This window comes from Podarcis pityusensis, assembly GCF_964106645.2.
Source record: "Podarcis pityusensis genome assembly, chromosome: 10".
NCBI classification, from domain to species: Eukaryota; Metazoa; Chordata; class Lepidosauria; order Squamata; family Lacertidae; genus Podarcis; species Podarcis pityusensis.
In genome coordinates, this window is record NC_138035.1 from 197,752 (window position 1) to 209,278 (window position 11,527).

The window sequence follows — 11,527 nt, forward strand, 5'->3', positions numbered from 1 at the left end:
TTTTAGGAGAAATTCACACTAAAATACTAATGAATTTTCATTAGGAATTTTTTATTATTATTATTTTTGCAAATTGCTGAAGAAGTGTCATGAACTGAATTTGAGGTTGCAAAAATGTGAAACTGAGGAAACCAAAATGGACAAATCCTTCTACTCCTAGTCTCCTTCAATCACTAGAACAGTGGATCTCAAATATGATGATGGGACATCCAGAAAGTAGAAAACAATGCAGCTACATAAGAACATGAATCCTTCCCCAAGTATAATATTGTCCTTGAATCGTCCCACCCCAGTTGCCATCCTCTGCCACCACACCCTTTGAGAGCCTCTGCACTAGAATAACAGAGCAGAGCCCTAAAAGCAGAAGGCAGCTGGCCAAGAATGACATTGTTCATGGCTGAAATATATATATAATTTTTTTTATTTTTTATTTTTTTGTCCAGTAGCATCTTAGAGACCAACTAAGTTTGTTCTGGGCATAAGCTTTCGTGTGCATGCACACTTCTTCAGATACACACATAGTTCATGTCATAGCCCTGACAGCTGTGATATTAAAGTTCTGTACTGGTCCCTTTTTCGTCTCCAAAAGCTTCTATTTTTTCTCTGTCTATTGGTCACCTCACAATAATTTCCGTCCCCAGACTCCCTTCTGCCAGCCCCTGAGCCTCAAATCCCCTAAATGTGCAGCTCAGGATGTTTGGGCGGCCGAGGAGAGTGACAGATGAATATATACATGTTGTTGGTCCTTACCTCCAAGTATCCTGGGAGATAGTACATAAGATCTGTGCAGAAAATGAGAAATTGCCCGGCTACAAAGTATACCCTCCAACATTTATCTGATGAAAATAGGAACGTCCCATTCCATAACGATAATTTTGCTATTTATACCCCACAAATCTTACTGGGTTGCCCCAGTCACTCTGGGCAGCTTCCAACATATATAAAAACACAATAAAACATTAAATGTAAGAAACTTCCCTGTACAGGATTGCCTTCAGACGGCTTGGGGAGTCAGATAACTCCATACCCTCCAACATTTCTCCAATGAAAATAGGGACATCCTAAGGAAAAGTGGGACATTCCGGGGTCAAATCAGAAACCGGGATGGCTTCTCTAAATCAGGGACATCCCTGGAAAATAGGGACACTTGGAGGGTCTGGTAATGTATCTATTTTTAAAATAATTATTCATATGTTCTAAGATAAGTCATCTAACCTTGTGTGAAGCCTCCAAGCTGGTTGGTTGTATATATCACCTCTGGGGCCACAACAGTTCAACCCTTAAACTGTAGTTGCTGGGAGGGAAAATTATAGCTGGAGTATTCTGGGACTCCAGCCTCTGGGAATATAAATATGAGATTGTATCAGTTCTCATGTAATATGTGGCAATGGATGATTAAATGATTTGTTGATTAAGGCACTTTTAAAACTTGTGATTCTGTGTTTAGTTTTTCTGCCTATTTTAATTTTATTCCATGATGAGTACCGGTAAATGTTGAGATTTTGTTTTGTGTCCAGGTCAACTCAGAACTGCAACATTTTTTGCTATTGCCACACATGCACATATCGCAATCACCATCCTGTTTACCGTTTGGACACTCCAGGAACTCTGGACTATAAAAGCCACTGGGAATCCAAGGGAACCCAAACATCACTCTCCAGGGACTTGCAGAGATGAAGGTTCTGGCCCTCACTCTCTTCTGCCTCCTCATTTCGGTGAATGAAGCCAAAGTATTTGAGAAATGTGAACTGGCTGCACTTCTGAAACAGCATGGGCTGGATGGATACCATGGCATTAGCCTGGCCGACTGTGAGTTTGCTCTTCCTTTCCCTCCATCTTTGCATTTTTAGGTGTTTGGGGACAAATCCTGCCCAACCAGGATCCAGCCCAGAATCATTTTCAGTATGAGGCTAATGTTTAACTAGAGTTTTTGAAACCCTGATTAAACATACTAGTGGGGTGGGAGAGTGGGAAATAATGCCAATATAAAAAAGAAGAAGTAAAGGACCCCTGGATGGTCAAGTCCAGTCTAAGGCAACTCTGGGGTTGTGGTGCTCATCTCTCTTCAGGCTGAGGGAGCCAGCGTTTCTCCACAGTCAGCTTCCAAGTCATGTGGCCAGCATGACGAAACCACTTCTGGCGCAACAGGACACCGTGACGGAAAGGCTGTTTACTTTCCTGCCACAGCAGTACCTATTTATCTACTTTCACTGGTGTGCTTTCTAACTGCTAGGTTGGCAGGAGCTGGGACAGAGCAACAGGAGCTCACCTCGTTGAAGGGATTCGAACCATCGACCCTTCTGGTCGGCAAGCTCAAGAGGCTCAGTGGTTTAGACAACAGCGCCACCCACGTAGCCAATATATTTCACTCCTGGCAACAAATGCACCCCTTTGCTTTCAGATAGCGCATGGGTAGATGAGCCTAAAAAGCCTGGGACATAAATTTTCATGGCCCTCTTGCAGCTATGGAGGCTCACTTAGCAGAAGTAATGTATTTAGCATTAACTCTGGAAGTGTACACTCGATTCCAACCTAACTAAGGCTCCTGGTGTATATTTTGCTCTAGAAGGCTGAGTTTTGTCAGAATCGAGTATACATTTCCAGAGTTAATGCTAAATAAATTATTTCTGGTAAATAGGCCACCATAGCTGCTTGAGGCCATAAAAAATTGTGTCCTGGGATTTTTAGATTCATCTACCCATGTACTATCTGAAAGCAAAGGGAAGCACTGATTGCCAGATGCGATCCCCCCCCCCACTCTCTTACCCAACTAGTATACCCCATTGTGTCCAGCTCTAGGCAGCACAATTTAAGAAGGATATTCACAAGCTGGATATTCATGAGCAAGATTACCAAGGATCTGGAAACCAAGCTTTATGAGGAATGGTTGAGGGAGTTGGGTATGTTTGGCCTGGATAAGAGGAGACTGAGAGGAGATATGATAGCTATCTTCAAATATCTCAAGGGCTGTCACAGGGAAGAGGGAGCAAGCTTGTTTCCTCCTGCTCCAGAGAGTAGAACCCAAACCAATGGATTCAAGTTACAAGGAAGGAGATTCCAACTAAACATCAGGAAGTGCTTCCTGATGGGAAGAGCTGTTTGACAGTGGAACAGTCTCCCTCAGAAGGTAGAGGACTCTCCTTTGCAGGGAGATTTTAAGCAGAGGTTGGATGGCCAGGGATACTTTAGCACTGCAGGAGGTTGGACTAGATGACTCTTCCAACTCTACAGTTCTATCATTCTGTGATTCTAAGAGCTGTCTCTCCTCCCCGCTTCCACCTTCACTGAGGATTCAAGGGGGGGGGGCTGCTTTGCAAAGCACATCACTCCAGGGCACAGTAGCATCAAATCCTTTGCTCATCAGCTGGTAAATGGAGGATTCGTTCCTCCTGGGTACTGGTTTACAAGTGCTAGGGCATGGGTAGGCAACCTAAGACACGAGGACAGGATGCGGCCCAATCGCCTTCTCAATCCGGCCCACAGACGGTCCAGGAATCAGTGTGTTTTTACATGAGTAGAATGTGTCCTTTTATTTAAAATGCACCTCTGGGTTATTTGTGGGGCATAGGAATTCGTTCATTATTTTTTCTCCAAAATATAGTCCGGCCCCCCACAAGATCTGAGGGACAGTGGACCGGCCCATGGTTGAAAAAGGTTGCTGACCCCTGTGCTAGGGTTACCTGCCTCTCCCTCTCCCTGCTTGATGCCCCACCCAATAGCCCCATATATGCAGCAGTCCAGGGCTGCCTCCACTCATCTTGGCAAAAGCCCAGATCAGTCGGGTTCAGTTCAGGCAGTGCCTGAATCCAATGCACAACCCTAAACGTTTCTTTTCAATGCTGGTTTTTTTTTAAGTCACACACATTTGCTACAGTTAACTGACAGAATGTTTTAAAGTTACTTTGTTTCAAGTTATTGCAACTTTGAAGGGGGGGAATAATCTCCCTCTCTCCTCTGGCCCTTTTCCTTCTCACTTTGTTCCAGGGATCTGCACAGCTTATCATGAAAGCAAATACGAAAGTAGCGCTGTGGGGCCACCAAACACAGATGGCAGCCAGGACTATGGGGTTTTTCAAATAAACAGTCGCTATTGGTGTGACAATCAGCAGGGCGAAACAGCCAATGGATGCAGAATCTCCTGCAGTGGTAAGCAACTTGGTGCCATACAGATGGCCAGCAAAAGGCCTCTGCAATTTTCCAGAGAGGATGGGTTGTGTTTTTGAAGGAAGCACCCAATTTGTCTCCCTTCAGTTACCATTCTCCCTCTGCAATCCACACGCTCACTTAGAAACCTCATTCCCCACCTTATCACTACATTTCTATTGCCACCCACCCCCAAGACATCCCAGCTTGTGCCTCTATTCTAATAAGCAAAGACCAGGGACAGGCCTAGCCTTGCTTTGTCCACCTCAACAACCTCGGGCTTCTCTCTTGTTGCCCTGACCCACCATCTATCTTGGGGGCCCAGGCTCCCTGCAGTCCAGAAGGTCGTCACAGGTTCACAGAAGCAACGACGAGGGAGGACAAATCTGTCAATTCCAGTTATTATTATTGTTAATACTATTATTGTTAAAATTATAATATTATTATTCTTTAAAAGGCTCTAGATTGTTTAATCAGCCAAAGGGGGTGGGCAGGTGTGGGGGACTCCCTGGTCCTGAATAGGGTCACTGTGTCCCTGAAGGACCAGGTGCAGAGCCTAGAAGTCATTCTGGACTCACGGCTGTCCATGGAAGCGCAGGTCAATTCTGTGTCCAGGGCAGCTGTTTATCAGCTCCATCTGGTACGCAGGATGAGACCCTCCCTGCCCACAGACTGTCTTGCCAGAGTGGTGTATGCCAGATGGGTGGGGTATAAATAAATTATTATTATTATTATTATTATTATTATGGCGGCAGTGAAATCTTCTTGCTGAATGGCAGGAGATGCTGTCATACCCACTTCCCCCCCACCATACAGTGATAGTAACTAATGCATGGCTATTGTCTTGCTTATTCCTGGTGTCTCTGGTGCCCTATAGAGGTCTCATCTGTTGCTCATACATCCTGCCCCTGTGTCCTTTGCCTCACCCTTGCAACTCCACCACCACAGCAATGGCCATTTAGAAATAGCCTTACAGTAAGGCAGTTTCTCATTTTCCCTGTCTAAAGTTCAGTTCTCCATATTTCTGCCTAAAATTGTTTTTTTTTTAAGAGTAGCACATTCCTTTGCATTTTTGGTTGCATTTGTATGCAACTGTAACTAATGTAATGCATCTTTCTATGTTGTTCTCATTAATATATGGGTTTTCCCCTACCATGCATATTATTTGGCTGGAGAACTGCATTGAAAGATTAGGAATGATAACTGGATTTAGAGATTTTGAAACTGTGTTTTGAAAGGCATCTGTCTTTAAGATTGCATATTATTTCAGGAAGTGCAAATAAGTTCACCCCCTGTTCCTTGCCAACAGCTGTGTCTTGCTGGAGAAGCAAATAAAAACCATTACCTATCCCTCTCTGATGAATAGTTCTGAAGAATTGCTCCTCTTTGCCCCCAAACCCAGTTCTTGAACTTAGATGGGAAAGCATCATCAACACAGTGGCTCCTTCTGCTCCCCTTTCTCCAAGCGTCAGCCAAGAATGGAAGGGGAGGCAGTGCATCTTGAATGCCCCCCCCCCCCCAATTAAAAAACCCACTACCTATTCCCAGACACACTCTTTAGCCCCCCGTGATTCTAATGTAAGAAAATACATTTTCAGGCTTTCACCCATCCATAATGACAGCCAGAATGCTTTGAGTAAGGTGAATTAATTGTGTGAATAAGTAGCGCTGTTAGGATTCCTACAGCTGTTACTGAGTAGCTAGCACAGGGTGGAATCTAACACAGCCCTAAATAAATGTTCCATAAGCCAAGGATTTCTGTTTCCACATTGGAACATTATGCCCCTCTCCTCTCCCAGCACGACCCCTCAATCTGTTCTAAGGGTCCCCCTGACCCTCTGAAGCAGATTTGGCAAGGGCATGGGGCACATAAGATGAGGGGAGAGGGGAAACCTTTCTCTTGAACTTGCAGTCACTATAATTAACCCCCACACAGGGAGGGAGAACTTCAGGGCAAATGTGGCCTTCCAGACCTATCTGTCCACCTCGCATGACTTTCCCTTGACCATGCCCTCTCTCATGGCCCTGTTCTGTGTGCAGCCCAAGTGCTTCACCTGAATGTGCCCTTGAACTGTGATGAGACCCCCTTGCTTGCCTGCCTGGAGGATAACAAGACAAGATGGGGGTTGAAAACTCTGACTGTTCTGTGGCTACTGTAGCTGGCTGCACAAAGAGTCCTATCCTTTGACCCACCCACTTTTGCCTCTGCACTAGCATGTGGCCCCCATAAGAGGAATTGTGGCCCTCAGGCTGAAACATACTCTCCAGCCCTGCCCCAATATCTGAAGGCCAGTTCAAAGGGGAAATGCTCTAAATGCTCCCCCAAAGTATTCCGGCTTTGCATTTGAAAGGAAAAGCACTTCCACATTTCTGAGGCAACCCAATGTATCCTTCCTGAGTGCAAAGGCAGGATGTGCTTTATGGGGTTGGAAAAAAGCTCTTTAGAAAACCAAATACCCTCCTTTTCTTTCTGCTAATTTTGTCAACAGCTTTCACAAATGACGACATCACAGATGACATTGAGTGCACTAAGACAGTTGTTCGTGACCCCCAAGGGATGGATGCCTGGTGAGTCTTGCTAACTTCTCACTGCTGGCAAGACTCAAAAGCAGCTGAGATTTCAATTGTTGTGACTGCATAGAGACATGTCTTTCACTAGGCTTTGTTGCAGCTAGCAGCTAAAGATGCTTCCTCACTAGGCACTGGTGGTGCCTCAAAGATGCTTCCTTAAACGTACAGCAATGACTTTTGGTGGCTCTTGCCTGTTGGGAGCTGTAAGTAAGGTCAGCATTTTCTTTCAGCTCTTTGCCACAGCAACACAAGTACCCAGGTGTGAGTTTAAGGGAACAGTCTAACAACTGAGCCACTGTAAAGCAGTGGTCAAAAGTGATGGACCTGGGAGGCCTGAGTTCAAATCCCAGCTTACAGTGGTGTAGCATGGGTTGCCAGCACCCTGGCTGTGCTGAGGAGTCAGTGGGAGGGAGGGAAACAGATGAAGTACACATGCGCACTGCCTAACAGTGTTGGTGTCACGCTGGAGATCGCAGCTGCAGAGATTAGAAGAGTTGTTCCGTTGTCTGGAGAGGTCACTTCCTGGTTCACACGGATAAACCATTTCCAAGAGAGCCCTGCAACAGAAGGGCACAGCAGTATTGAGGCAGCACTTGAGGTGGTCCTTGAGGTATTGCAGTCTTGAGCCAGTGGGAGAGTCTGATTTCTTCCAAAGCAAAGTCCTAATAAATGCCTGGCAAATTGCTGGGGAACATGTTCTTACATTCAAGGCCACTACAAGGCATGGCATTGCACAGCACAGCAAGCGGTTCAGGATGCTGCCAGAGATGGTCCTTCCACCTGACCCAGCTGGGCTCTTATTAGGCTCATGTACTGCAGCTTTCCCATTTACTCTTGGCCCTGGGGGTAAAATGTGGTTTATGAGAAAACTAGGAGAAGGGAAACAAAACCAAGGATCTTGAGCAGCTTTCCCCAGTCTGGCGCCTCCCAATAGTTTGAACTCTAATTTCCATCACCTTCAGCCAGTGTGGCCAACGGTCAGGGATGATGGGAGTTATGGTCCAAAATACACAGAAGGCACCAGGTTTGAGAAAGCTGGTTTTTAGCATGCTTAAAGTTCCATGACAAATAAGGTTTCATCAGGTAATTCTGGGGTGTGGATAGGTAGACTCTACATTGACCACCAGCACTGGTCATTCTTCTGATGGAATTGCACCTCAATATGAAGGTTCTGGTCTAATGTCCAAAGGGAACTGATTAGCATTACAAGTGATAATATTGAATTTACTCCAGAATGTTTTTGGCTTTCTATGTTTACAGGGTATAATGAGCTTATCAAGTTTAAGAACTTAATTTTGCATTTCCTAATTGCAGCCAGATAAATCATCACCTGACAGGGGGGAAATCTGGGTAGCTTAAACTGAACAGTATAGTACAGACCAGTTTGGATTTTAGCAATAGAAAGAAAATTGCCCTTAAAATGCAGATTATGCAAGGAAAAGAGGAAAATAATCATTTTACACCACTGGAAGAACCTTGTTACACATGCATCTTGTAAGACTTACAAAAATACACCACAAGGGCAGTTATAGGCATTTGGCAACTTTAATGTATGTAACATGAACTTGGGAATGATTTATTTCTTGAAGAAGCCATGATGTGCCTTGTAAATTGTACCAGTCCCTTTGTTGTTAAAAGAGAAGAAAAGAAAAGAAAAAAATCAGGGATGGGTTTTAAATAGATTGCAAGGGAGCAGGAGGGGGACCAGGGGGCAAAACATTATGTGATTCTGTGGTTAGTCTGGCCCAGTCAAGGTCACACAGTGAACAGGAAGAAGGAATGAGCAGCTGATGCTGAGGCCTCACTGGGAAGCTTTCTGAGGTTCTTAAAAGCAATCCATTTCACCCATTGCAGTCCAAAGAGCAGTCGCCTTACTCCCCACCATCCTCATTTTTTGCTTTCATTTTTCTTTCTTTCAGGGTTGCTTGGAAGAACCATTGCAAAGGAAAGGATCTCTCCGAGTGGACAGCTGGCTGCAGCCTTTGAGCTCCATAGTCCTGTATGAGATCCAGCATTTCTCTGGATTTTTCCTTTAGTGACAGTGATCTCTACAAGCAAAATCCAGCTGCTTCTTTCTATACAAGCATTTACATACTGTAACTCCCATGGTGCAGTAGAATAGCTTTCTTTCTACAGGAAGGAGAGAATGTATTTTTAAAAAATGTGTCTGGAGTGGGCAGCGATCTTGCTTGCCATTGTGGGTTTCTCTGCTTTAAGAACTTCAATAAATTGAGTCCAGTTAGAACTCTTTTCCTGTTTGATGAGTGAATGGGAGGGATAAGAAGCAAGAAGCAATCAAACATTGCTCTGTTCCCTGATTCCACTGAGTACTTATTGATTATTAAGGAAAAACTATTATTATTATTATTATTATTATTATTATTTCATAATTGGGAGGCAAGGTAAAAAAAAAAAGACAAAGGACCCCTGGACGGTAAAGTCCAGTCAAAGGCGAATATGGGGTTGCAGTGCTCATCTTGCTTTCAGGCCGAGGGAGCTGGTGTTTGTCCACAGACAGCTTTCCGGGTCATGGGGCCGGCAGGACTAACCCACTTCTGGAGCAACGGAACACCGTGGCTGAAGCTAGAGCACATGGAAACACCATTTACCTTCCCACCGCAGCAGTACCTATTTATTTACTTGCTCTGACATGTTTCTGAACTGCTAGGTTGGCAGCAAATTGAGAGGTAATTTGGGCTGCACCACAATACCTGTGCAACAGTATCCAATAACCAGCATGGACAAGCTGATGAATTCCTGATTACTTTCATAACCATGCTAGTCTCTGGGAGGTATAACCTGTGTAGATACAGAGCACTTCCGCCTGACCCATGCCTGGAAAGCACAGGTCCGGAAGTTTTCTGCTTGTCCTGTGCTTTCTAGACACAGGTTTTACCTTGGCCCTGCTGCTTTCCCCTGGGAAACCTGTTCTTTAGCTCTAAATCAGAACAAATAGCATTCCACAGAAAATCCCATTGCTGTTTGTTTCAATTCAGCACAGTTCTCTTTAGCTGATTGCAGTCTCTGGGAGCTCGAATCCAGGAGTTTGAGAGGGAGACCCGGAGTGCTATTTCACAGTGTGCACAGGACCAAGAGACATGAACAAAAAGGGAGCTGATGCAGTGACCTGCAATATCTGTGCCATGTTTCATGGGTATAGCCAGGATTTTTGTTGAGCTTTTCGGGATAGATTACTCCACCCACCCACCCACCCCTTGGCTATGCTCATTCCATGTTTGTCCTCCTGCCTGTGAACGTGCAAAATTACTCCTCCAGCAAGTGCAAGCTGGTTGTCTTGCTGGAAGAGAAGGTACAGCAACTTGAGGCCCACCTATCCACACTTTGAGCTAATGGGAAAGATGAGGAATTTCTCGATAGAACAGAGTGAACTGTCCTGGAACAGAGATGACAACAACAACAACAACAACAACAACAACAACTTATTATTTATACCCCACCCACTTTGTGCGGCTCCCAACAGAATATTAAAAACACGATAAAACATCAAACATTAAAATCTTCCCTAAACAAAGCTGTTTTCAAATGTCTTCTAAAAGTCAGATAGTTGTTTATTTCCTTGACATTTCTGTGGGATGTAATCCACTGGGAGCAGTCAAGTACAACATTCCTTGTTCTGCTAGAGTGGACATGCAAGGGGATGTTGGCCAAGCCAGTCGAAACTTCCTGTTCCTCCTGGCCTGGAGCATCCTTCCTTTTGCATGTGACTAGTGGGTGGGAGTGACCTTTCCAGACCTGGTAAAAGGCCAAGGCATGCTGCCACTCTCTCCTCTTTTCCATCTTCTTTTCATCCTGCGAACTTCCTGGACTGAACTCCTGGCTGCCAGCCAAGCAGTTCCCCAGGTCAACTCCCTTAAGGGATAAACCTGTTAGTATACAGTAAGTTTGTAACTTTAAGCCTAAAACCTGCCTTCAGGGGTCACACTGTGCTCTGCCTGATCATGAGTAAATTTAAAAGGGGATCTTACCAGGAACATACAATTCAATCTGAGGCAGATTGAATTGTATAATAGTAAAAGGTTCTTACAAGCCTGCAACCAGCTTTCTACTGAAGGGGAATGTAAACTCTGCTAAGTAAAGGAACTTGCTAGTGCAAGTTAGGAAGGATATTAATAAACAATATATCCTCTCCTGCAACCCTGAACATTCCCGCAATCTGATGGGAGGGCATTCCACATGGCGGGTGTCACTAGCAAGAAGGCCCTCTGCCTGGTTCCCTGTAACTTCGCTTCTTGCAGGAAGGGAACCGCCAGAGAGCCCTCGGAGCTGGACCTCAGTGTCTGGGCTGAATGATGGGGGTGGAGACGCTCCTTCAGGTATACTGGACTGAGGCCGTTTAGGGCTTTAAAGGTCAGCACCAACACTTTGAACTGTGCTCGGAAACGTACTGGGAGCCAAAGTAGGTCTTTCAGGACCGGTGTTATATGGTCTCGGCAGCCACTCCTAGTCACCAGTCTAGCCGCTGCATTCTGGATTAGTTCTGGTTTCCAAGTCAGCTTCAAAGGTAGCCCCACGCAGAGCGCATTGCAGTAGTCCAAGCGGGAGATAACCAGAGCATGCACCACTCTGGCGAGACAGTCCGTGGGCAGGGAGGGTCTCATCCTACATACCAGATGGAGCTGGTAGACAGCTGCCCTGGACACAGAATTGACCTGCGCCTCCATGGACAAAATGACTCCCAGGCTGTGCACCTGGTCCTTCAGGGGCACAGTTACCCCATTCAGGACTTCTGTCTTATCAGGATTGTTACCGGAAAAATCCGAGGGCTCCCTTGGACAAAATAAAGACACCAACC

The 11,527-nt window shown here is 45.3% G+C and overlaps 1 protein-coding gene across 1 annotated transcript; it reads left to right on the plus strand.

The window, feature by feature from the left end:
- The first annotated feature begins 1,613 nt into the window (after window positions 1-1,613).
- LOC308457368 (lysozyme C, milk isozyme-like) lies at window positions 1,614-8,948 on the plus strand. Its single transcript, XM_080971129.1, has 4 exons — window positions 1,614-1,809; window positions 3,985-4,146; window positions 6,633-6,711; window positions 8,634-8,948. Exons 1-4 carry the CDS (start codon window positions 1,674-1,676, stop codon window positions 8,698-8,700), a joined length of 444 nt encoding a protein of 147 aa, XP_080827255.1. The 5' UTR covers window positions 1,614-1,673; the 3' UTR covers window positions 8,701-8,948.
- Window positions 8,949-11,527: the final 2,579 nt, after the last annotated feature.

Coding starts and splice junctions, on each gene's coding strand:
- LOC308457368 (XM_080971129.1), top strand. CDS start 1,674: ATGAAGGTTCTGGCCCTCACTCTCTTCTGCCTCCTCATTTCGGTGAAT. Junction 1,810..3,984: donor TGGCATTAGCCTGGCCGACT/GTGAGTTTGCTC, acceptor ACTTTGTTCCAG/GGATCTGCACAGCTTATCAT. Junction 4,147..6,632: donor ATGCAGAATCTCCTGCAGTG/GTAAGCAACTTG, acceptor TTTTGTCAACAG/CTTTCACAAATGACGACATC.